General features: G+C 38.0%; 2 protein-coding genes across 3 annotated transcripts in view; one reads left to right on the top strand and one right to left on the bottom strand.

Annotated features, from left to right (window-relative positions):
* Nucleotides 1–14339, bottom strand: part of ASB5 (ankyrin repeat and SOCS box containing 5) — a 106909-nt gene extending 92570 nt beyond the window's left edge. Inside the window, exons 1-2 of one of the 2 annotated variants that reach the window (XM_031664159.1) lie at nucleotides 14275–14339; nucleotides 1051–1207 (exon numbers count right to left, since the gene is read on the bottom strand). The gene's annotated coding sequence lies outside the window, so the exon portion shown is untranslated. Of the gene's footprint in view, nucleotides 1–1050; nucleotides 1208–13513; nucleotides 14206–14274 lie in introns of those variants that run through there. The other variant, XM_031664158.1, reaches the window with a different exon arrangement.
* A 196-nt stretch (nucleotides 14340–14535) lies between these two features.
* On the top strand, nucleotides 14536–26945 carry SPCS3 (signal peptidase complex subunit 3). Its single transcript, XM_003899385.4, has 5 exons — nucleotides 14536–14817; nucleotides 16757–16830; nucleotides 18790–18866; nucleotides 21872–21987; nucleotides 22910–26945. Exons 1-5 carry the CDS (start codon nucleotides 14675–14677, stop codon nucleotides 23040–23042), a joined length of 543 nt encoding a protein of 180 aa, XP_003899434.1. The 5' UTR covers nucleotides 14536–14674; the 3' UTR covers nucleotides 23043–26945.
* Nucleotides 26946–27486: the final 541 nt, after the last annotated feature.

The following is a 27486-nucleotide window of genomic DNA, read 5'->3' as shown; positions in this document are numbered from 1 at the left end:
TATATTCATCTTATTCATCATCTTTAGGTTTTAAATAGTAGCTGCACTTGTAATATAGTTAAATGCTATTTTAATTCTCCAATCAGTATCTTATATATACAAATAAAGAATATAAAACTCTAAAAGTGCTTTTCATGCAGTTTCTCATTTATTACTCATAATACTCTGTTATCAACTGAACTGTGTCCCCACTCCCCCCAGTTCATGTTAAAGCTCTAACCCTCAGTGTGATTGTATTTGGAGTATGGCCTATAAAAAGGTAGTATAGGTTAAGTGAGTCACAAAAGTGAGTCTTTTTTTTTTTTTTTTCTTTTTTCTGAGATGGAGTCTCACTCTGTCACCCAGGCTAGAATGCAGTGGTATGATCTCGGCTGACTCCACCTCCTGGGTCCAAGCAATTCTCCTGCCTCAGCCTCCCGAGTGCCTGGGACTACAGGCACACGCCACCATGCCCAGCTAATTTTTGTATTTTTAGTCGAGATAGGGTTTCACCATGTTAGCCAGGCTGGTCTCCAACTGGCTGGTCTCGAACTCCTGACCTTGTGATCCGCCTGCCTCAGCCTCCCAAAGTGCTGGGATTACAGGTGTGAGCCACCATGCCCAGCAAGAGTGAGTCTTAATCCAGTATGACTGGTGTCCTCATAAGACAAGGAAGAGACATAAGAGGAGTCTCTCTCTGAGTGCACATCAGAAAAGGCCCTCTGAGGATTCAGTGAGAAGGCAGCCCTCCACAAACCAGGAAGAGAGGCCTCACTAGAAACCAGTCCTGAGGGCATCTTGATCTTGGACTTCTAGAAATGTGGCAAATTCATTTCTGTTGTTTAAGCCACTCAGTCCATGGTAGCTCAATTTTACAAATAAGAAAAGAGGCCCAGGAAAGGTTCAGAAACTTGCTCAAGGTCACAAAGCAGCCGGCAGATTTTCAGCAGACTGGATGGCTACAAGATCAGTCAAAAGGGGCAAGTTAGAAAAGACTTGAAAAGAAATGCCATAAGCAAGAATATTTAATACACAGAGCATAGTTTATAACAACATAGCAAGATTGCTTACAGCCTAACTGGATTGCTGGATGAGAACGTCAGGCAGAGAGAAGCCATCTTGTAGAGAACATCACGTGACTCAGAAAAGGCAGAAATAGGCTTTTATCTGTTCTTTTGAGGCTGGATAACCTTTGCACCCAATTCAGGAAGAACTTTCTAAGGTTCACCTAGGGAAAGAAATGAGAGAGTAGCTAGATGATAAAGTCTGAGACAATAAGATATCCGCTTTCCACACTAATACAAAATAAGGAAAAAGACTACTTCCCACGGTATTCAGAATACAGTTCAAATTCCTTAACAAGGACTATCTTTGTGGTATGATGCTATAATTTATTAACCAATCCAGGACATTTTTTGAAGTGAAAGTGTGCTATTACAATTTTTCCAGGAAAATACGGTTAAACTAGGACAGTTCTGGGCAAACATGTATATACAGTTACCTTGGCGATAAATGAGGGCCCTGCATCATCTTACCACATCTTGTTAAATTTTCCCCATTCATTGATCCTACTTTCTTTCAGTTCTTTGAACAAATCCACCTCTAAGCTCATTCCTGCTCAGGGACCCAATACACACTTTCAGTCTATCTTGTTCTGCTCTTCTCTCTTTTCCTGGTTAACTAATAATCTCCGTAGTGGTCACACTCTGTAGGCCAGTTACACAGCAACCCTTCCCTACTTTTTTCTCAGTGGTACCTGGATTTTGTCCAGCCATCCCTCACACAACTTCCGTCACTTGAGAAACTCTGTAACTACAACCTTAGTCCAGCGAAGGATACTGACAGGAAGAAGTCGGTCAGCTGTGGCATTCCTCTGTCTACCAACAACTTTAGTTTTTAGAGACAGGCTCTCGCTCTGCTGCTCAGGTTGGCGTACAGTGGTGCCATCATAGCTCACTGTAGCCTCAAACTTGTGGGCTCAAGTGATCCTCCTGCTTCAGTCTCGGAAAGCACTGAGATTACAGGTGTGATCCATTGCACCCAGCCTTGTCTGGGCAATGAATTAAGGAAAATATATTAGTTTGGAGCTTCACAAGGCAGAAAACTCTTCTAATTAGTGGTTTGAATGAAACAGAAATTCATTTCTCTCCCTCATTTAAAAGAAGGAGCTAGCCAGGGGTCGGGATGGTGTTATAGCTGTCAAGCACTCAGGGTCCATATTGCCCTGTTATCTTCACATGTGGCTGTAGATCTTCAGATCATATTCACGTTGCAGCAGCAGGAAGCAAGAAGGGACAGGGAAGGGTACAGCCCTTCCTTGTAAGAATATAGCCCAGAAATCACTTCCACTTACCTCTATTACCAAAAGAGTCAAAAGGCCACACCTGGTTCTTAGGAAAGCTGGGAAATGTAATCTTTGCTCCAGGTGGCTCTGTGCCCCACTAAAAACTTAGGATCATGGATCTCGGTGCACAACTAGCAGTCCTTCTGCCACGGTGCACCAATTAGCCCGAAGGAAAGGACTTAGTCCTAGCATACTCCTCTTTCCCTCTCCTGCTGGACATGAACAAGAAGACAAGAAATCCTAGTTGCAACTCTTTAAGTGAGAGAAAAACAAACACCCAATTTTTTTAGACTTCTTATAACCATAAAAAGACTCAGGCTTCAAAGGAAATTGATACTGTGGGCAGCAGAGCCAACACAAGAACCCAGGCACCTGATAATATGGTTTAGCCACTGAAACCACCAACTGCAAAACCTGCTCTAGCTCTCCATGAGCTGCCAAGAGAAGAAACTTCTTTATTGTGCAGGCCACTTTGGTTCAGAGTTTCTTTTCCTTGTAGCTGAAAGCATCTTAATGAAATTCCTATAGGTGCCCTACACACTCAATCTCTGTTATAATTTATCTTAGTAACTTCTTCTTTTCCTTTATAGCCTTTATTGTAATTTTGAATCATTTGTTACTTGCTTGAAGTTTATCTCCTCTGCTAGGCTGTGAGCCATGCCCTTTGGGTCTAGATTTGTTTTGTACTTTGTTGTATACCTAGTGAATGAAACAAAATGGCTAGCATGATGCTGGGCACACAGTAGGTGTGTAAGTAAATGGTAGCTATCATAAAAATGATGTTTGACTAATAAGCCTTTCTCATTCGAAGAGATCACCTCTCCTTAAAGGTAGCATTAAAGCCACATGAAGTAATGAAGGACAGTTTGGGGAGTCATTTTCTCCTTTATTCTGCAGGATTTTGTCATATACTACTCATTATTTCAACTACATCAAGATCTATTTTATAGTTTTGCTGTGACCTCAAATTTGACCTCAAAGTTGAATACTGGACTACTTAGAGCTATAGCTTGGTAAAGGAAGGACTGCAGAGCTGAGTGCCCAGGTGACAGTCACAGCTGCAGCACAGGTGGTTGTGCTGTTGCTTTCCCTCAGATACCACAGGAGTGGTGACTACATAAATGTGACTAGGGTCGTTCTCAGTCTCTTCTGTCACATTACAATACTGAAGTGATGTCTTCCCAAACACTGGAGGTCTTGCCTTCTCATCTGCAGATGGCAATCCCATTCACGTCTAGCTTTTAAGCACACAGTTTTCTTCCTGAGGGCATGTTTCTTGATAAGTTTTCCTTTTTATACCCTCTTCCCAAAGCCCCAAAACCTGTCATTTTTTTAAACTTCAGGTAATAGGAAATAATTTAAATAATATGTTTATATCTACAGGTAATCTCTAAAGTCATTACATTCCATGTTGAGGTGTACTTCTGATGTCTTTTCTGTCTCGTATACTGTTTGTTTATATACCTAGGACATTAAGTTTTAATTACAGTCATATGCCACAAATGTTTCGGTCAAGGACAGACTGCATACATGTAATATATAAGATTACATATATAATACTGTATTCTTACTGTACCTTTTCTATGTTTAGATATGTAGATACACAGATACTTACCATTGTGTTAGTGTTGCCTACAATATTGAGTACAGTCACATGCTGTACAGGTTTGCAACCTAGGAGCAATAGGCCATACCACATAGGCTAGATATATTAGGCTATGCATCTAGGTTTCTGCAAGAACCCTCTATCATGTTTACACAATGATGGAATTGCCTGATGATGCAGTTGTCATAACATATCTTTGTTGTTAACCAATGTATGACTGTATTATTTATCTCAGTTCTCCATTGTATCTCAATGTGATTAATTACTACATAAGGTGCTTGGGAAAAAAAGTATAACCATGGCATTGATCACTGGTAAAATATATAAGTCTTTACTTTCAAAAACTTTGTTTAGACTTTTTTTTTACTTTTAGCAATGGCGATACTAATTAGGTATCATTTATTGAGTTCCTACACTATTCCAGGTATTATGACAGATAGTTTATATAATGCAAGCAGAAAAAGAATGTATTTAATCAGTGGGCCAAGGGTTATACTACAAGCTGCTCTATGTTATACAGAATGAATCGTTGGAATGGTTCAATAATAGGAAATTATCTGAATTTAAAACATTTTAAATTATCATTTGCATTTAGATGTTACTCACTGAATTATAGCGTAACTAAACATTTACACACACACAGATCAAAAATACATTTTTAAAATTTGATAAAGTTCACAGAATAATTGGGAGGGTTAAAAGCAACTCATCTTTTTATTAGTATGAGTATTTTTTAGATGTATAAATGTCCCTATTTTTAAAATTTTTGAGATTTAATTCACTCACCTCACCTAATCATGGATACTTTGTCTTAAAATGGAAATAAAAATAGGCATTTAATCTCTGCCCTCCCACTCCGATATCGTCTCCCCCTGGTCCTCTGTTTCCCAGCTTCTGATGGTTATGATCCATGACTTCCTGACGTCTCCCTCTAACTAAAGCTTCAATTTTCTAGCTGTTTAGTCTATCCTGACTATAACAAGGCAGATATCAACAGCATGAATGCCCTCATGCTCTAGAGTTCAGCATAATTAATTAACGATCCTTCACTGCAATCCGGGAGCCCAGCTATGACAGTTTTGCTCCTTTAGTCTCCTTAGTGAGTAGCCACGTGTGCTCATAAAGTGCAACTTTTCTTTCTCATTGCTGTTATCATCACCTTATATTGAACTGAGAGTCTGCCATGGTCTCTACTTCTAAATTCAGCCAGGTTATTCAACTTACTGTCCTGGGAGTCTTGCCCCGAATACGTACTAATACCTATACCCTGCATGGACACACATTAGGCTTCACTTGCCTAATGCCTGGATATTGTCTCTATTGTTAAGTTTCTCAACACTGGGTTCTTCTCTTGTGATCAGAAAATTCAGCCCAATCAGAGCATATAATACATCAAGGTTATGTGCCTAGAAAATGCAACCTTGCAGAAAAGATTTACTAATAATGATTTCTGTAAGACTGAATGGAAACGGTCGAGATGTATTTCCAGATCTCCATCATCTATGTGTTTTATTCTAACAACTCTCTCCCTAGACCTTTAAATAACTTTTATATTATGTAACATACAAAAAAAATGATTCTTGCCTTAAAAATATTGATTCTAGGCTTGGTAGAAGGACTGCAAGTAAACTCTAAGGTGTTAAACAGAGAAGTGCAAGTGTCATGTATGTACTGCTCTGTATTCACACTGATATCCAATGGCTCAATGAACACTGAAAATGGAGAAATGTAACCGGTGGGTCAACTAAAGGTTATTCCTTCTTTATCCCTGTTTGAGAAAATAAGGAAGAAATGGTTGATTTACTGTTTTTGTTCTGAGGATAATCATGTCAAGAATCATTTGGAATCACCTCCAGGAAAACTGTCGCAAAATTGACCATCTTCTAAATATGGCAACTTACGGTGAAGCATGTCTCACACAAATGAATGACATAAATGCAGAAAGATATCTGCAGGTTTCACGCATAACTTACCTCAGATGCTGATTACTGCCAAAATTACAACCGCCCTGCACCACTCTTGGGTGCTGAATCTTGCCTGTCTAAATGATAAAATCAGTGTGCATAAGATCATTTTCTTGGCATCTAGGACCAGATTGCATGCCAGGCAATGAGTTCTTTTCTTCCCTACCCACTCACCGAAGCAGAATTTTTGCTTCAAATATTTCAGTTTTAGTAGTATATCTATATCACTTGAATGGTACTTTTTACTTTCTTCCAATAAAAGGGTTCCCGGAGTGTAATACGGGGAAAAAAAAGAAAAAAGAAAAAAGAAAAAACCATATTCTCCAGCACCCAGAAGCTAAAACAAATGAATTCTTTTAAAACATTTTTTTTCCAGAATAGACTTTTCAAAGGAAACCATGAAAAATTCGGACATTTCCTTATTTTTTTTTTTAAGTTACCAAATGGAATAATAGAGTTGCATATGAATTTTTAACTCTATAGGTATTCTCAGTAATAAAAACATGTGCACGGCTCATCTAACCTTCTCTTTCATATACTGATTTTAAATTCTTTTCAGCTTTATATCCATAAATAAGGAGCATGAAAGTAGCAACAGGTCCACAGAAAGAACAGACCTTCAATAATGGATTTTGCCTGATTAATTCCCTTTACATGGAGGTCAGAAATGCTGATGAAGACACTGAGTGCCTCAATGGTTAAGAACAAGAGGTGAAAGCATTTTCCCACACAATTCTGGGCATATGTGTGTAAAGAGAACGCTGAAAATCAAGACTGAGCAGCTATTAAATAACTCAAGGTCAAGAACCTAGGGAAGTGGGTCCATGTGAGTTAACATGACAGGTAGAGCCTGAGATGGTAACTGGGAACTAGAGGGCAGAGACAAGGATTCTGAGTGTCAGGCAGAATAAAACTGAGGTACAGCAGGTCAAAATATGTGAGCAGTATAGCATCCAAAACAAAAGACTGAGATGCCTAACAGGACTTAGGATAAAAATAATAATAATAATAATAATAAATTTAAAAAAAATAATAAAACCGTTACAGAAAAGAATGGGGCTAAGTTTCCCTAGACTCTGCAGAAATCCTTAAGACATTCTGAATATGCAAATGTATGAAATGGGAGATAGCCCTTGTGTTTAGGGTTCTCAAGACCAACCTACCAGAAGGGCTCACAGGATTAAATATATATAATCATATTCACAGTTAGGCGTATTACAGTTACAGGATATACAACAACATCAGCAAAGGGAAAAGGAGCATGAGGAGCAGTTTGGAAGAAACCAGGCACACACTTCCAAGAGTCCTAATGGAGTCACACAGGATGTGCTCAGTTCCTCCAGTAACAGATTTGTGTGAAGTTATCAACCAGGAGAGCTCATTAACCAGTGTTCAAGGTTTTCATTGAGGGGCGGCAACGTAAGCACCTTCTGCCTAACACACACCAAAATTCCAGACTCCCAGAAGGAAGGTAGGTGTTTAACACAAACCACATTGTTTCTACAAACAGTTTAGGACATTCTTATCATTTAGGGAAATTTTTATATCAGTGTAGGAAACTATCAGCCAAGTTCTCCAACACCAGCCAAGGGCCAACCTTGCAAGCAGGTCTTTTTTAAGAATAGAAGTCTCAGGTGTGTTACGTCAACTCTTTCCTACATAGTTCCCACCATAATTTTCCCTCTTTGTTTCCTTTTCAGATATAGCTGCTTTTGTTTGCACATGGGAATCCAGAAACTTTCCTATCATCAAAAAAACCTCAAGTAAAATAATTAACTCACCACATAGGACCTTAATTTCTGGATCTTATTTATTCTAGAGCTCTAGTTGTCTCAATGTATCATAAATGGGGATTTGCCGCACTTCAAGTAGCAAGTATTTCCCTAAAACCAGTGTTTATATTGGTAGTGATTTCACAGGTCCATTAACCTCAGCTGGGACTAGTTTCTTTAGAATGAAAATGCAGTGATACAAACTAGAACCTGGGTTCTCTGGTGACCAGATGTTCACGATAGCATATTACAGATATAATTTCAGCAGTGGGTTTGTGGGTGAATCAGAAAAGGCCAAGAAGACAGAAAAATTTACTAGCTTTGTTAACTGCGAGAATGCTACATACAGGCTTCACAAGGAGCCAAGCAAACTCTCTCACTTTCCTAAAAAGTATAGTTGTCCAGATAATATAAGCAGAGAAGCTGAATATCAACTGCTAAAACTATTCAAAGAATCCCAGTAACTTTTGGATGTCCTTGATTGTCTAGAGAATATGGAAGGGCTTCTTGTCCATTTTCCTTGGGACGGTGAGGTATAGATTCTCAGAAACCAATGATCTCTGGTATCCTATCTGGTTCTGCTCTTAAGGAAGCTCAATAAATGATTCTGACACGTGCGCGTGGGCCAGGCAGCTATGACTACATGAGCTAACTGCTCAAGCAAGCTCAGGGTCAAGTGCCTACAGGTGGGCTAGAAACATGGTTCAACAGCTAGGTTCAAATAGCAAGTCTGAGAAAGGAGGGCCTGAGATGGGAATGAAGAACTAGAGTGAAAAGCCAAGATGCAAAAGAGTGACAGTGATGGGAGAACAAAACTAAGGAAGAGAAGCTGCTTGGAGAAATACTATACTTAAAGGTCTGTGGCGGACAATGGGCTTTTTATAAGTTCTCCATGGTCTACTGAGTGAATAAAATAGTTCTGTTTGAATGAATCTGAGCTGAGTAGGCAAACTTAATATTAAAAAAAGGAAAATAAATGAAGGAAATATACTGTAATAAAAATTAAAATATATTCTTAAATTTTCTTATGTGCCATAGGAATCATTCTTTAAAAAGCTTTCAACAGAAATAAAATGACCTGAAAGCAACGATTTTAAACTACTGCAACAGGCCTGAGATATCGATCCTTAGAAAGACCTGTAAGCAAGGTTGGCCCTTGGCTGGTGTCTGGGAACGTGACTGGTAAACAGTTACCCACACTTTCCTAAGTGATAAGACTGGTTTACTGTGACTAACTGTCCACAATGTGGTTTATGCCAAACACCTTCACACAACGTCCCAGCTTTCCTTCTGGGAGTCTGGAATTTGGGTACATGCTAGGGAAAAACTCGTTTTCCTTAGGAACTTTTTTTTTTTTCATCTTTAAAGAGAGTCACAAACTGGAATTTTGTGACTCTCTTTAAAGATGAAAAAAAAAAAGTTAGCACTCCTGGAATTATCACATTGGAATAGTCTACTTACCAGTCTCGAGTGATTATAAATCCTTCGATTAACCAAGCAAGTATCTTCAAAACAACAACCATAACAAAAACCTACTGCAATAACTTCTGGCCTGGTCTACAAACCGGCAGTCTCATCCCTCTCAAAGAAATTACTTATTTACTGAGAGCCTACATGGTTATGACACTCAACTGATCTAAAATCCTCAAAAGTTCGTTAGTGTCTCTTGAATTATGATCAAACTTATTAGCCTGGCACTCAGGCCTTTTACAATTTGTCCTTGGCCTACATATTCAATTTAGCTTTACACTTTACCATTTTACCCATTTACACTTTAACTGTTTGTTGCCTGTGTGTGACATGTATGCTTTCCATGAGAATTCTTTCAAAAATATCACGATCTATGATTTCAAGGTATCTCAATCCAATAAGAATTGTTTTGCCCATCTACTGTGTGCACGGCTCAGTGTCCTGGGCACTGAAAGGGATAGAAAAATGAACAAGACTAGATCCCCACTCTCCATGCTGGACAATATAATTCCCAGTCGCTTTCTGAAAATCACGAGTCCTTGATGTGCTAGATCTATAACCTGCCCCATTGCAGGGACTTCCCTGGGGAGCTTGGTGCTTCGTGGACTCTTTGGATATTCCCAGTAACACCATATGTAATTAGAACGCTTTTCTTGGCTGGGTGCGGTGGCTTATGCCTGTAATCCCAGCACTTTGGGAGGCCTTGGCAGGCGGATCACCTGAGGTCAGGAGTTCAAGACCAGCCTGGCCAACAAGTTGAAACTCTATCTCCACAAAAAATACAAAAAAATAGCTGGGCGTGGTGGCAGGCGCCTGTAATCCCAGCTACTTGGGAGGCTGAGGCAGGAGAATCGCTTGAACCTGGGAGGCGGAGGTTGCAGGAAGCCGAGATCGTGCCATTGCACTCCAGCCCGGGCAACAAGAGTGAAATTCTGTCTCAAAACAAAAAGAAGGCTTTTATTATATCTTTTAAGTTTATCTCCTTTTTAAACAGCATTATCTGTCCATGTGCACACAGCTTTATTTAAAGATTTCCTCATAAAGTGATTTGTTGTTCTTACCTCTTCCTAGCTTGATGTTACAGTGAGAGAAGAGAGACAGACCCTATCATATTGTTTTATACTGAGAAAAGGAAAGAGAAGTGAAACTAAAGGCAGGTAGCCTGGCGCCTAGGGACCAGACCCAAAACCAAGGAACCAGACTGAAACCAGGCCTGGGCCTGCCTGACCTAAGCCTGGTAGTTAAAGATCGACCCCTGACCGCATTGGAAAACTTCCGGTCTGTTCTCACTGACCACCGGTGCACGCAGCCCCTGTCACATACCCCCTGCTTGCTCAATCGATCACTACCCTCTCACGTGGACCCCCTTAGAGTTGTGAGCCCTTAAAAGGGACAGGAATTGCTCACTTGGAGAGCTCGGCTCTTGAGACAGGAGTCTTGCCGACGCTCCCGGCCAAATAAACTCCTTCCTTCTTTAACTGGGTGTCTGAGGAGTTTTCGTCAGCGGCTCATTCTGCTACAACAGAAGAATAATTATTTGCAAATATGAAGATCAAAACTTTATATTTATTCTAGGTTTCTTTCTATCCTTCGGAAATACGGTTAGGCATGTCTTCCCCAACTGGTCACTATTTACTCAAGTGCTGACAAAGCATGCCAATTGCTCCCCCCACTACTGCCATTAGGTTCTGAGTTGAAATCATTAAAGAGTACAAGACATTTAGTTTAAAAATGCTATGTATTAATTTAATTTAGTAAATATGTAATACTATTTAAGATAAACAACAGCCTCAGTTTCCTTCAGTACACCCTCAGTGTTTGACTAGTAGTATTTGCATCAAAAAGCATTAAAAATAAAACAACACGTTATAATGTTGAAGACTACCATTCATAATGAAAATGTACCTATTATTAATACTTGCTTACCAAATAATATATCAACAATTTTTGTAAAGGAGAAACTATAGGAGATGTGAGAATAAACAGACAAAACACATTAATATTGGAGATTTTTAACAGATCTCTCAGAATCCAAGAAAATGAAGATAACTAATATTACTACAGATGTGAAAGACATAAATAACCTAATCAATAAGGCAGATCTCATAGATATCTATCAAATTCTATATACTATTAAGAGGAAATACCTTCTTTCAAGTTGCATGTTGAATTTTTACAAAAGTGACATTTTAGGCCACAAAGAAGATCTCAATAATCCAAAGAACAGAAATATACAAACAGCATTCTCTGACTACATAATTTAAAATCAGACATTAATTTAAAGCAATCAAAAGTAAAAAGGGCACTTTCTCTTGGAAATTCATAGTCAGAAATTTTAGGATACAGCTAAAGCAGTTACCATAACAATAAACATGAAAAATATAACAACTAAATATCCAATTTCCAAAGCTAATAAACAAAAAAAGTGGAATGAAAAAAGCTGATAATGTTAAAAACAAAAATTAATGAGTTAGAGAACAGAACAGTAGGGTTAATTAGTAAATGCAGAAGTTAAAAACCAACAAAGAAAAATACTAATTAAAACAATACATGAAAATGGTAGAAAGCACAAGTATACATAGAATTAACAATAAAAGTAGAAGAATAGGCTCCCTTCGGAATTTCTACCAAATTTTTAAAGACCAGATCCAAATGCTACTTAAAATATCCCAGTGCATAGAAAACTAAGGAAAACTTTTTTTCTTTGTTATATTAGAAATATATATTTTCTAATTTGAGTATATTACAATCAAAAAAGAAAAACACATCAGTTTCACTATGAATTTTGATGACAAAAACTAAAAAAAAAAAAAACAAAATTAACAAAGAAAGCCCAAGAGCATATTAAAAACGGATTCATCATGACCAAGTAGGGTTTATTCCAGGAATGCTTAGTGGGTCAATATTATAAAATCTATTCATATAAGCCATTAAATAAGTAGAGGAGAAAAATTATATTACCATCTTCAAAGATAGGGAAAATGCATCTGAAAACAATTTAGCACTTGTTTATATTTTCTAAAATTTCCCAATAGGAATTAATAGATATTTCCTATCAATATGCAATATATATTATATAACGATACATGTATACACACATACACACACACACACACACACACAAATTTCCATCTCAAAGCCAACATCTTACTTGATGGAGAAATGAAAGACAATTTCTTGCTTAAATCAGGAACAAAAAGACATAAGTTGTCCCCATCTGACTGAATATCATGTTGGAAATATTAGCAATTGAAATGAATAAACAATTGGAAATATAATAATTGGAAAAGAAAAGGCAAAATGATATCTAATGTAGGTGATATGATTAAATGTCTAGAAAATCTAAAGAAACACTTGGAAAAAGACAACAGAATAAGAAAATTCCCTATCCCATCCTTATCCTGCTCTTTTTGTGGACTTTTATGTGTTTTTAGCACTACCAGTAAGTCAAGTTAAAAACTATGGTGTCATAATAATAATACTAATTTCATTTGTGTGTTCACAATCTGCATTCACTCTGTGCTTTGCAGACCCCCACTCTTAATTTAGGCAGTTGCTAAGTTACACGGGGTTTGTTTCTGAAATGCCTCTCCTATCAGTCTTCCTTTTGGGGTCCAATCACTCACTCTCCACATATAGCTGGTAAATGGTTGTCTGTGTAGCGATGCTTGTTTTATATGTAATTTCTCTGATATAAAGTCAACTTCTTGACCTGGTTTTCTACCATAATTTACCTTTCCAGGCTTATTTCTGCCTATTCTTTTATATATGCATTGTTTATCAGGACCAGCCTTCTGAGTATTTCTTAGATATACCCGTACTTGCAGTTCGACAACAAGAATTATTTCCCTAAAACATGCTACAATAATAACGTGTATTGTTGAGGCTTTGTGTTAAATAACTTGCACACTGCGTTGTCCCACATTACCACGGCTGTGATTCCTTCCTCCTTTGCTATGTAACTGCCCACGGTATTTTTTTGTTTTACATTTCAGATTTCTGTTTTTATTGTATTAACTCTACCTGATTATATACTTTGAGTGTAGAAAGTGATCAGTACAATCTCTGTATCACTTGCAGTAGAGATGGCATTCAATACAAATCTTTTTTTTTTTTTTTTAAATAGACTGTGCCAGCCTGGAAGTTAAAAACTAAGATTTTAAACGCAACTAAGGATCTCTCTTTAGTCTCTATTTTATCGATTTTTCATTAGTTGGCTCTATTCCATTTGAGCAGGGAGTTTGCCTTATTAGTGCTGTATTCTCAAGACTTAGAACTATTCTTGGTACACGGTAGGCACTTAGTAATAATCCTACCTGTATGGTTATACAAAAATTAATTGAATGGTAATGAATAATGCAAAGAAGCGAAAGCTTACCAAGAGACAACATAAGCCAGTATCAAGATCAAATCTTCACAATTTTCTGGTTTGTTCCTGATGACATTCTAGGACAGATGTTTTTGTTTTGGTTTATGGACTGAAATTTTTAAAAAAATCTATTTCAGCAGACCCTCTGAATCCATTTTTACAAAAATCCTTAGCTGTGAAAGGAACGAAGGTTTTGGCAGATAGTATAATCAGAGTCAGGACTGGCTCGGTTTGAACCCTAATGCACTTCAGGATATTGAAAATGTGATAAAATAATTGCATTATTTATTAATGACCTAACGAAATTCGAATACATTATGCTGTAGAGCAATTCCGCAGCCATTATCTCCTTTGCTCCCAAGAACCCAGAAAGGTTATCCTTTTATTTATCAGAAATCACCATGTTAAAATTAAAATACTTCGGATTGGTAGTCTCAACCCTTATCTTCTACAACATCTTTAGCTATCCATAGAAAGCAAAGCATTAATAGGAATTGGACTGACGTTGGAGATGGAAATACTGTTGCACGTGACAGCTGTAAGGACTTGGGCGGCCAATTCCCCACTCCCCATTCCTCCCCAGATCCTCCAAAAAAAGCTCAAGTCCTAACTTTGACCAGGTTTGACAAAGAAGGGAGAGGCAGAGGCGTTTTGTAAAGTGCTGCTTCCAAACGCCACCCATCAGGACAGATTCTAAACCACCTTAACTTGCTGCCGGTTTCAACTGAAAATAAATAGTACATAGTAATCAAGAAGTTGCCGTCCCAGACCTCTGATCAAAGAACCGAAAAACAACAGCGAACGACCCGTTCCCGATTCTCTGAACCGAAGAGTAGGAGAAGCTGTTTAGGAGGGGATGGGTCTTCCGCGACAAACCCCGCCCCTCCCTCGCTCGTCGCTGATTGGTGGCGGCGTTAGGCCGTGACGGAGGGGCGGGCTCGCGGCTGGGTCGCTCCCTTTCCGCGCGGTCCCGTGCGCGCTGTGGGTGTGTCTCGGGAAGCGGGCGCGCGCGCGCTCGCGTCGGAGGACCGGAAAGGAGGCGGGGCCGCGGCGGCGCGCGCTCCCGGATCGCGCGCACCGCAGACGGCGCGGATCGCAGGGAGCCGGTCCGCCGCCGGAACGGGAGCGTGAGTGTGCGTGTGGAGCCGGGACTCGTGGGAGACGGTCGCGATGAACACGGTGTTGTCGCGGGCGAACTCGCTGTTCGCCTTCTCGCTGAGCGTGATGGCGGCGCTCACCTTCGGCTGCTTCATCACCACCGCCTTCAAAGACAGGAGCGTCCCGGTGCGGCTGCACGTCTCGCGGATCATGCTGTGAGTGCGGCCGAGGCCGGGCCGGCGGTGCAGAACGCCGGGACCGGGCCGGGGCGGAAGCCGAAGCCGGGCCGCCGCGCCGGGGCTGCCGTGCCGGGGCCGCAGGCAGGGCGTCCGGGTCGCCCTCCTGAGCGGCCGTTCGCCCCCGAGGGCGGTCGTCAGGGGTGGACGTCGCGGGCTTTCCGGCGTCCCTTCGGAACTTGCACCCCTCCACAGTAAATTCCCGGGCTTGCTCTTAAATTTTAATTTTGAGCGTTCCTCAGGTCGGTGCCTCGGTTTGCTTCCTGTTCCTCACTTCCCTCCACCCACGCCTGGCCAATGAGGGAGCAACACAACAGCAGAGCCGGCGCCGCCGCCCGCCCGGGCTGGCGCCTCCCGCGCGTCCGGGGCCGCTCGTGGTCCGCACGCGAGGCCCGCCAGGCGCTGCCGCCACGCTCTGGGTCCGGCTTCCGTGGGGTTTCCCGGCGGCTCTGGAGGCCACAGGACGGGGTTGTCTTTGTGTCATTCATCACCCGAGTTTGCCCTGTTTGACATTCTCTTTACAGTTGTTGCCTTTGCATCTTCAGAAGGCAGTAAACACTTGCAGCGGCTTTGAAGTTGGCCAGAGATACTGGGTACTGAGGGAATTAAGCATCTTAGCCATCTGATACAGCGGGATTTTTGTTTCGTTGGGTTTCTTTTTTTGTTGTTGTTGTTTTCTTTTTCTTTTTTTAATTTTTTGGCCAACCACTTGAAGAAATCTGCGAAAACGCCGAAAAATGCAATTCGAAATGACAGGGCCATTTCGCTATTGCCTATTTTGTCCTTGATTTTATTCTCTGGCACTTTTGTCTTTAATCCTCGTATTTTTTCCCCTCTTATTCTCATACCCTTCTCTATTCCATCTTCCAACAAGTTCTTTAACCTTAGTTTATTTCTTTGTCAGAATCGCCAAGAAGCCAGTCATCAAATAGCCAGCCTTCTCCCCCACCTTTTTTTTTTTTTTTTTTAAATTACTGTACTGATGTTTGTTAGATATTGTTCGAATAGACCTGGGGTGGAAATCAGCACTGCCACTGTCAGCCCTGTGAGGTTAGAAGAGCTTGGTGCATATTAAACACTGAACAGATGTTAGCTTGTCTTGAGCAAGTTTCTTACTATTCTGGGACTTAATTTCTTTTTAAGATGGAAGTAATACCTAATTGGTAGGTTGTGAGAATTATTTCAAATGTGAAAAATATTATCAGTGGGTCTGACCCGTAGTAAACAGTAAATAGCAGCTGGTTACAGTAGTATCCCCTTAATGGGGTAGGTATACGTTCCAAGACCCCCAGTGGATAGCACCAAATCCTAGTATACTTGGTTTTTTCCTATGATAAAACTTACAAATTAAGCACAATAAGAGATTCACAATAACATAATAGTTAACAACTGTAACAATATACTTAATAAAAGTTATGTGAATATGATCTCTTTCCCTTTCTCTCAAAATAACTTACTTTACTATACTCACCTATTTTCACACTGGGTTGACCGCGGATAATTGAAACCGAAAAGTGAAATCTCGGATAAGGGGGTGATTACTGTATCATCCCTTAATATGCCGTCTGTTAGTATTCCATATCACCTTGTAGTCATGTGTAGTTTCTTCTACCCATTATGCACAATTGCTTTACATCAAGTATTTACTATTCTTTTTAGCAGTTTTTAAAAACTCAGTTTTCCCTCTGAGTTTTGTTAGGGATTCTCTTAAGTTACGTGCAATTAGCTGAAGACTTACTTTCATATTGGATTAGAATGTTTCTCCTGTTTTCACGCTTACAGATTTCTCTGGTGTTTACTTGTTTCTTTGTGTGATTGCTGTTTCACCTGTGCACAACACCTGTATTCTTTCTCTTTAAGAAGTTACGTGAATTTTGTATGTTCTGTTGGATGGTAAAACTTTTATCTTTACTTCTAGAAAAAATGTAGAAGATTTCACTGGACCTAGAGAAAGAAGTGATCTGGGATTTATCACATTTGATATAACTGCTGATATCCTTTAAGAAAATATTTCATTACTTTTTCTATAGTTTTATAATGAGATATGTGTTGTTTAATGATTTGGATGACTATCTCATTGAATCAGCCAAACCTTGGAAATTCCTGTGCCTTTTTCATCAGTAAAATAATGTTAATACCTCCCCATCACACTTTGAGAAAACTTCGTAGATTTCACGAGTAGTTGTGTGAACGTACTTTAAATTCTTATTGTGTGAACATACTTTAAATTCTTAACCGAAACATTAAATTGATTGAAAGCTACGTAAGAAAGTGTGAATCTGTTTTTTAGAAAGAAAAAATGAAATTAGATCATTTGGATAAGAAGGAAAAATATTACCAGTGCTCAGCCTGCCTATAGATATTTCATGTACAATTTCAAATAATGTATCCATATTTTATTATAGCAGAGAGAGACATATGTTTAAAAAGTGAATTATGTCTGTTATGATTTGAAAGGGTGATATCAAAATTATTGGTAAACTGGTTGCTTTTTGCCATCATAACTCTTTTTATAAGGAATTTTATAAAAGAAAATATTAACAATTGTAAGAGTTTCTTTGGTGGTGATATTTAAATGTTTTCTCTTGATGTTGAATTTCTGTCTTTTGACAACTCTGATCATTTTGGCCAGGCTAGTCTTTTTTAGGGTCTTAGGTTAATGTCTTGGCAATGTTCTCTGCCATTTCTAGCCTGATCTCACCTGCCTTTTTAATACCCCATGATTTAAATGGTTGTGGAGATTGAACAGTCTGAACTTGTGTGAAAGTACCTGTCTGAACAGTTAAAGCTGGTCATATACTTGGGGAATTTATCTAATTTGCCTTTCTATGACCATGAAATTTACTTTCAGCTTAACTTTTAACAATTGTCAGGTTTAGAAATAGGCTAAGAATTAGTTCTGTAGGTACCTTTTTAGGAAATAGAGTGTACCATTGGAAGAGTCTTATGCTAAATTTCATGTGTATTTTTAAGTCTGTATGATTTTTAAAAATCTGCTCAAGGGAATTTAGGTCTACTGTGAGAGTAGTAATTTTGTGTATCCAGAGAAGTATAGTGAAATTTCCTGATATCTATGGTATTTATATATTACCAATCTCATTATTTGTAGTTTCTTCAGATTTTCTTAATGCTGCTGCTACTACTACTTCAAATTGTACTTGTTCTTGTAAACAGCAGTCCTAGACTTAGTTCTAAAGGAGTGATTCTTAGTGGTTACACATAATTAATAATGGAATGCAACCAATGTGTTACTAACAGTGTGGAAACTCATATAGTAAAATGAGTTAACTTAACAATTAACATAATACTTAAAAATCCAAATATTAACTCCGCTTATTTCTTGGTATTGGCACCAGTCTTGTTAATTCTGGTGATGTTCTTGTCCTCTTTGGGAAACTAAATTGAGCCACATTGGTGTCATTTGCATCTTTGAGAGACATTTTAATGTCTACTTGCATGTGACCAAAAGTGACATGTACAATTTATTATACTTGGTTAATTATAGAGCCTTGTTGATGTTTGCATATTGTTAAATTTAAATAGTGGTGATTGTTTATACTTTAGAGCACCAGTGGAATTGTATTTGCTTGAAATATCAAGTGCTCTTTTTTTTTTTTTAATTTTTTTAAACTTAGTTGATGTTACAGAAAACAAATTTTGGATTTGTTCTTTTCTTACTAGTCAAAGTATCTCAGCTGGTAATCGTTGGAGGAGTACGGGAGGATGCCAGTAATCTCATACTCAGGTTTTTTTGTTTTGGAACAAGGTGGATTTCACAATGTATTTGTCTTCTGCATATTTTTATTAAATTAGTGGCACATTATGTTTCTGGGCCACCGCTCTCTTTTCTACTTCAGTATTACTGTTATGGATAAATAACCTAAGAATAATTAAGATCTGTTTAAAAGTGATATACTGCTCATAAATTTATATTTTCCTTAATTTACTTACATCTAGAGAATATATTTGATTGGAATGTTAAGCAGTTGTTTCTTTATTTATCAGCAGAATATTCGACAAAAAATAATGTAAGTATATCTAATTAGAAGTATTTTAATAGCTATTTAAAGCCTTATTCTTTATGAAAGAATACACATTTTATGTATTTAAAATTCCTGACCTGAGTTACCTAGCAAAAAATCACAAGCCTGTGGTGGTAACTCTGTTAAAAAAAGTTAGGTCTTTTGGGAGCCTCTTTTTGTTTTTGTTTTTGTTTTTCTGTTTGTTCTATATAGCTCTCTAGCTTTGGGGTCTCCAGAATGGGGTCCATGCAAAGAAATACATGTATGTAAGGAAAACAGAAGCTTCTATTAATATATTAATTTGAAGTAAAAACAGTTAAGCTTTACTAATACTTGCTATATGAACTGATGTTAATATTCGTATTCAGCCCTTAAGTCAGATAAATGGGCACGTGCCTTCTACAATATGCAGGTATTCCGGAGGAAAGGAGGAATTCTGTAGGTCAAGAAGTTCACCATGTTACCTAGCATTTATTCATTTGTTTTCAGCATGTTGCAAAATATTGCAGTATATGCAATACATAAGTGGATTCTATTATCTAATTTTAGCTAATTCTTTCAAAATGGAAAAGTGGCTTAAAAAGATTTCTGGAAAGAAATCACAGATTGAAGATGATGCTAATAATCCATACATATGTAAACAGTAGGAAGATGGTGAAGCTCATACTTGTATTCTTCTGAGCTGCTCTGTCACACTGAAGGATAAAAAAACACAAAGACAACCTAAATAGATCTGATAAGTTGACTGAGACACTGTCAATGGTATTAATGATAGTACATATGTAGTACCTACATAATTTATAATAACACTTATTTCGAGGATTTGTGATCCAAAAACTATTGGAGACCACTTTCTATAGTAAGATCAGAAAGATATTGCTGAACTATCAACTAGGAAACGGAGCGGGTAGCCAGTAGTATTGCCACTCAGCTGTTTACTCTTTTTTTTTTTTTTTGAGACGAAGTCCCGCTCTTGTAGCCCAGGCTGGAGTGCAGTGGCACCATTGATCTCAGCTCACTGCAGCTTCTGCCTCCTGGATTCAAGCAGTTCTCCTGCCTCAGCCTACCAAGTAGCTGCGATTACAGGCGCCTGCCACCATGCCCAGCTAATTTTTGTATTTTTAGTACAGACAGGGTTTCGCCATGTTGGCCAGGCTGATCTTGAACTCCTAACCTCAGGTCATCCGCATGCCTTGTCCTTCCAAAGTGCGGGGATTACGGGCATGAGCTACTGCGCCCGGCTGTTGTTTACTCTTTAAGTTAAAATATTCTTTCTCCACAGCTACAGTTAGAGAGCTGCATGGTGACTTACTTGAATCAACAGAATTTGAGATCTGTGATTATAATTCTCATTATGAAGATATATAATCAAAAGCTGTAAAGATTGTTAATAATTTTTTAACCTTCTGAGATTATTTTAAAATCCATCTTAGTACCTGATACCTTTCTTTAAAAAAAAAAACATGGTGTGAACTGTTTTGGTAGTCTTATTAAGCCATATAGCTACAATTAATTAATATCCCTACCTATTGAGAACAGTTTGCCTTTGTTTTGGGGTTGTATGGGATTCATTAATATAAGTATCTGAGTACTTGAACTGTTTTTGTTTTGTTTTGTTTTTGACATGGAGTTTCATTCTTGTTGCCCAGGCTGGAGTACGGTAGTATGATCTTGGCTCACTGCAACCTCCACCTCCTGGGTTGAAGTGATTCCCCTGCCTCAGCCCCCCAAGTAGCTGGGATTACAGGCACCCGCCACCTTGCTAATAACTTTCAGTCATAAACTAATAGTTTTAATAGGTTTTGATATAATAGTTTAATAGCTTTTAATTATAAAACTTACTATGAATTATAATTTGTGATTTAAAAAACTAGTTCAGGCCAGGCGCAGTGGCTCACACCTGTAATCCCAGCACTTTGGGAGGCTGAGGCAGGGGGACCATCTGAGGTCAGGAGTTTGAGACCAGCCTGGCCAACATGGTGAAACCCCATCTCTACTAAAAATACAAAAAATTAGCCGGGCGTGGTAGTGCGTGCCTGTAATCCCAGCTACTCAGGAGGCTGAGGCAGGAGAATCTCATGAACTTGGGAGGTGGAGGTTGCAGTGAGCTGAGATTGTGCCATTGCACTCCAGCCTTGGTGACAGAGCAAGACTCTGTCTAAAAAAAAAAAAAAAATGCTCCACATTTCTTTTTAGTTAATGTAGTCATCATATACTGAGTAATTGCCCTTACAAGCTAATAGATGCTAACTTAATAAGAACAAATTCCTTGGGATTTAGTAGTGGCCATAAATTTTTTTTATTTCCATCTCACACTTTTAATTTTCTAAACGGAACTTGTTTGTAATATGTTGAAAGAGTGGCTTAAAAGAATTGTCTGACCTCTAGAATTTTGCCTTGATGAGACAACAATGCATGTATTTTTTTTTAATTAAAGGGAAAAAAAGATCTTTAAAAGGCTTCATTTTTTTAGTGATTTCTTCAAGATTTTGTAAAGAAATCTTGGAGAAGATTTCTTATAAATTTTCGTGACATAATTAATCAGTAGTAAACTGTATTAGCAGTGTGATGGAACAGGGATTGGCTCTGTTTTCCTGGTACCGTTTAGGATCCATGCTGAGCTGGAGGGTCTTAGAAATTTTAAGGGAAAAGTGATTTAACAGAAGACTTCCCTTCTAGGGATTTAATTCATCTGTTCCTCCAAAGGCCTCACTTTTTGGAGATCTTATAGATCAAAAACCTTGCATTAAGTTGTGAAGGCCCGAAGTAATACAGTTGAGTTAGCAAAAGGAATGGATTCCTTCAGGGAATTATCATTCTTCTCTCCAAGAAAAATTTGCTCCTTTTTCTATCTGTCTCTTTGCTGCTGTTTGTATGCATTAAGATTCCAGCAAACTCCTCAAAGTTGAATTCATTAACATGTCAAACTATTTGCTTACTAATACTTTTAATTTGAAGTGATAAGATGGTATTTCTGATGAGTTATCTAATTAATTTTCATTTCAATATAGGCTCTGAACCAAGTTGTCCTGTGGGACAAGATTGTTCTGAGAGGTGATAATCCGAAGCTGCTGCTGAAAGATATGAAAACAAAATATTTTTTCTTTGACGATGGAAATGGTCTCAAGTGAGCAATTCTTGGTCATTTTTTAACATTTAATAAGAGATGAAAAAGAGAGAAAGATATATTTTTATTTTAAAGAAAAATACTTGAGAGTAAAAGGAGAAAAATTGGAAGAGAAGTATTTATGCATATCTGAACTGAAAAATCGGGTGGAAATGCAAAGTGGGATCTAAGATAAGCAATTCTCCTGCAGTTTGTGAAATGTCATAGTCAAACTAATAAAGCTTCTATCTTAAGTGTACCAGGAATATGGGCTTGTTCAGATGTGGTAGGGCTGTGGTCGTCAAATTAAAGGGCTCCTTTCTGAGCGTGAGTCGGGAAACCTTAGAAGCAGCGTGTTGGGTCTAGGAGTTGATAATAGTTAAGGGAAGTGCTATTGGTCTCCAGATGTGACTTCTCTAAAGCTCAGTTGACTCAGAGTGACTGATCTCTCAGGTTATTTTTACCTCTTAGACTCTAGTGGCAAACATTGGAAATAATTTTAGAAGAAAGCTATTTTGACCAAGCCAAACCTCTGTATTTGCAATGAAAATTTCAGAACATGAGAATTTTGTTAAGGTTTGTCCATCTAGGTAATTGACAAGAGTTAGGTTTCAACTCATTGCTCTGATTCTTAGCTTGTCTCTTTTTACATTTCCTGTTTGAATCATTTAAACTTTTTGGTTGAGAGTTCTATTAACTGCAGCTGTGAGTTTCTATGGGTCATCCTGGGACATCAGTAAATGTAGTCCCGGTGTCTTCTAGCATTGTCCTTGGATTTTAAGTGACGTGAGAAAATAGTTCTTTTTGCAGATTAGCATATTAGGATTTCTGTTAGGAATAGATGGTTATAAGTAAAGTATTTAACATCTCAGTGTTTGACTTAAAAATTTTTTTTGATCTACTAGTGTTTCTGATGATTTGTGTTTATTGTATCTTTTTATAGGGGAAACAGGAATGTCACTTTGACCCTGTCTTGGAACGTCGTACCAAATGCTGGAATTCTACCTCTTGTGACAGGATCAGGACACGTATCTGTCCCATTTCCAGATACATATGAAATAACGAAGAGTTATTAAATTATTCTGAATTTGAAACGACATATTTTTATACTTAATGAATTGTATCTCATTAATCTCTTCCCTTACATCTTCATATATTGTTGGTTTGGTTTTTTTTGTTTGTTTTTTTATTTGGTATAAGAACTAACATCAAAAGGCCTGTTTGAAGGGAAAGGTTAATGGGCTACTTAATGTTACAAACAAAACAAAAAAACAAGGCTGCCACAGTGGAGTGTTATCTTACAAGAATAAGAACTACATAAAATGGATTTGTAAAAAATACATATTTGAAGTATTCCCTGTATTTCTATTATTCTCTATGGAATATAAAGTGAGCATGAAAGGTTGTTAAAACTTTCAGGTGCCTGTAGAGTCGTAACAACTCTGTATTTTATGCCTTTTGCATTCACGCAAGTTCATGTTGGATGTGATTTAAAAGTAGACATTCTCTTTTATCTCTTTTAGGATATGTTCGATTACTGGAAAATTAATACGGTTATTTGTTAGAAGTCTGGTTTATAAAAAAGTGATGGAATTTTATTCCATTTGTCTTAGGAAGGCCCATAATACTTGTTTTTCTTACATGTGACTAGCAACTTTCTCCACTTAAAGACTAAATACCTCTTCATATGCTGTAAATTATTCTAATTCATTTTAAAATCTTTTAGGTAAACCAAATGTGTGTCTTCAGTACTTTCTCTAAAAACGTTCCTTTATAGCTTTTTACTTTTTTTTAGCGTTGCCATTGAAAGTTAAAATGTTTGCATGGTTTACCCTCTGAGTTACGTTTCTTGTAGGGCGCATGCCTACTGTCACTAAGTGAATTATTTACTACTTTTTGTAGGTCTACATTTTAATAATTATTGGGATAATAACTGTGGTATGCTTTCCCATTTACAAACCACTCATAGACTTTATGTCATCCTGAATAATCTAATGAGGTAAGTAGTGTGTTAGCTCTTTGCAGATAAGAAACTGAAACCCAGAAGTTTATTGAATTGCTCCATGGTTACCTAGGGAGCAAGGAGTAGAGTTAAAACTTGAACTCAGATCTTCTAATTTTCTGAGCTCATCCTTTCTCTTATACCTCAGATTGCAGACTAATCAAATTTCACTTAAAACCTTCCTGATATTTTTGTCACTCTGGACACCCTTTCTATTCTAGAAAAGGTTTCCCGTTTTATATGGAAGTGACTAATTTTCAAGCTGCCAACAACGTATGTCAAGGTAATATTTTATTCTCTGAATAAATTCATTTCACTTATATTAAAAGCATAAAGAAATCTACATGTATGTAAAAATAACTTAGAAATTCAGTACATAATACATGATTGAATACATGATCGTATTTAACATGATTTTTTTTTTTTCTGCAGTGGATAAACAAACATCCCCAAAGTAGCAACTGCAAATCAGTTACCCTTAGAAAAGCAAGACCAAACACTGTAGTTACACTATTAGCAGTAACCAAAAAGGGCTAGTATTTTCTAAGAATTGGGCTAATATTTTCTAAGAATAGTTTAAATTATAAACATTTGTTATATTTACCTTATTTGAAATATGTCACTATTTAATTACATTAATTTTAACATCTGTTGTATGGAGTTGTATAGTTCATGCAAAAGCCTGTGGGTATGCGTTTTTCAAATCAGCAGAAAGGTCAAAGATACCATGAATGCTAAACTGCTTGGCTCCCAGCTTTTTCAAGAAACTTTTCAGGGTCTTGGTTTCTTTATCTGTAAAGTGACAGAGTTGGACTAGTTAACTTTAATGGCAATCCTTTTACTCCACACAAATCTGTAAAATTTATCTGTTCAGCAAAGAGATTGAACAAAAAAAGCACGTTAGTAATATGAAGACAGGAAAATGAGTGAAAGTCTAACACATAACTCATATTGATCTACTTTATTTCTGTTAGATTTTACACTCAGAAAATGTAACCTCATTTATTTTGTACAAAACTAGACATGGAAACTTAAAATGTGCAGGTGTCAAAGCTTAAAAATCAGGTGTGTCCTCTTCAAAGAAGGTATTCGCAATAAGCCTGCAGTCTTAACCAGACCTGGTACCAGTTTTAACAGTTCGTTATACTTCTGTGATGAGTGGATCTGTTAGTCTGGTAGAGATTAGTGTTGAAATTTACTTGAATTACAATTTCACAAGCCCACTTTTTTTGGAGTTTGGTGAGGAAGAGAAGTAGAAATGCCCAACTAGCACAGCATGGAGAAAGTTTTCTGTTGGCTTGACTAAGGGAAATTGCTCAGAACAAGAATGCTCCAACGTGGGAATAAGGACCCTCAGTCTCAGGAACTCATTTTTGGGTGCAGTTTCTACATTTAAAAAATTGACTTGTGTTCAGTTTGATAACCGTTTTATTTGCTTTAGTCTCAGTGTTTTAGAGAAGTCTTATAATGTTCTACAAAGACACAAAGCTTTAGGCTTATACAAAACTGAGCATGATTAGAAATTTCTGAGCCCAGAAATGATTCTGAGAAAAGAGAATGATTTCAAGACACTTATTTAAAAGTAATTATGGTTAGAAATGAATTAATTTAAAAATGTGCTCACATATCCCTTTCTCTAACAGTTTAACTAGGCAACCATCTGTATCAGTGTTTTTTTATTCCCCTAATGGATTACATTTGGTTTCTTTATTCTGAAAGGAAAATAACAAAAACTTCAGAAATTCCTAAGGGTGTAATAGGAAAGTGAGTTTTGAGTTTCCTTTCCTGGAATTATTTTATAGTTCTTTGGTGGGTCTCGTCAGCCAATTCATAGCTGGGCTTTAAGATTATCATCTCAGAGATGATAGATGGGCTTTTTGGAAGATTCCATCTTAGAGATGAAAAGCTGGGCTTCTTCTCTAAGATGATAAGCTTAAAGCCCAGCTATTGATAATGAACATTTTTCACTATTTTTTTTTCTATCTGAATCTTAGAGATCTAAAGCTTTGGATCTTTGGGGTATGTGTCAATGGAGGTATTATTTTATAATACTTTGTATTGACATGAAGTGGGTTCATGGGGGAAGAACCATAAGCTGTGAACATTGGTTGCAAACAAACATATATTCATTTCAAAGCTTTCCTTGCTTTTAGCAGAGAGAAGCCTGTGTACCTTACATGTGTGACTTTCAGTAGTTTAAAGAGATGTTTCAAAAAGTTATTGCATGTTTTTGATGCAGTTTGAGAAATTGTTTACTTCACAATGTAGTCATTCATAAACAAATTCATGAAAATACTGAATATATGTTTGAGGATTTTTCTTTTCTTTTTTTTTTTCCCGAGACGGAGGTTTGCTCTTACGCCCAGGCTAGAGTGAAATGGCGCAATCTTGGCTCACTGCAACCTCCACCCCCCAGGTTCAAGCGATTCTCCTGCCTCAGCCTCCGGAGTAGCTGGGATTACAGGCGCCCGCCACCACGCCTGGCTAAGTTTTGTATTTTCAGTAGAGATGGGATTTCGCTGTGTTGGCCAGGCTGGTCTCGAACTCCTGACCTCAAGTGATCCACCTGTGTCGGCCTCCCAAAGTGCTGGGATAACAGGTGTGAGCCACTGTGCCCAGCCGAAGATTTTTCTTAATTGCAATAAATATTCAGCATTTTTTCTAATGAAAATGAATTTTGTTTACGAGTAGAAGTATGCATTTTAAAAGACTTTCAGATTTATGCTTTTTATGTGAAGCTGCTAAACTAAAAGTAAATGGAAGAAACCAAGTCTAGTAGGTTTTTTCTTTTTTTGGTGGGGGTGGGATGGGGGAGGTTAGCTACACTTAAAATATCTTCTCCAGAGACTGTATGCTCCTATACTAGACTGTAAGCTCTTTGAGGGCAGTCTGTCAGATTTATCTTTGTATCTTCCCCAGGGCCTAGCATAGTGCCTTGCACATAATAGGCACCCAATAAATACTGATGAAGAATGAAGGCGTTGTGTTTCTAATGTGACCAAACCATGGGGATTCTTTGTCATTAATACTGTCCTCCTTTGTAAGTGCTGTTTTTCTTTTTTTCTTTCTTGAGTTCCTAATGAGATTAGATCTTACTGAGTTCAGTTGGACAATTCAGGGGTAAATGCTGCTCTTGATCTAGTTGCTGTGACCTGTGTTCTTTCTGACTTTTGCTGAGGGAACCAAGTGATAGTGGCTAGTGATAAGATTGATACATAAATTGCTTTACTTTAAAATAACACTAGAAAACCCTACTGTAGACCTGACCGCCACACCCCCCCCCCCACCCCCCCCCCCCCCCCCCCGCAAAAAAAAAAAAAAAAAAATTCTCAGGATGCATGTTTAAAGTACAGCTCAGGAAGAAATGGGTTAAAACAAATAGCTGACTCTTTGAAAGGCCAGGGTGTTGGCTGATCCACCAGCTTCTTGGGCACATTGGCTGGTTTGGCTCACTAAGGGAACATTTATTTACCAGTGAATTCAGGCAATCAAAACAGAAATACTCCCTCAAAACAACA

This window comes from Papio anubis, chromosome 3, assembly GCF_008728515.1.
Source record: "Papio anubis isolate 15944 chromosome 3, Panubis1.0, whole genome shotgun sequence".
Classification (NCBI taxonomy): Eukaryota; Metazoa; Chordata; class Mammalia; order Primates; family Cercopithecidae; genus Papio; species Papio anubis.
The sequence above is the reverse complement of the archived record's forward strand: the minus strand, read 5'-3'. Positions and strand labels throughout refer to the sequence as shown.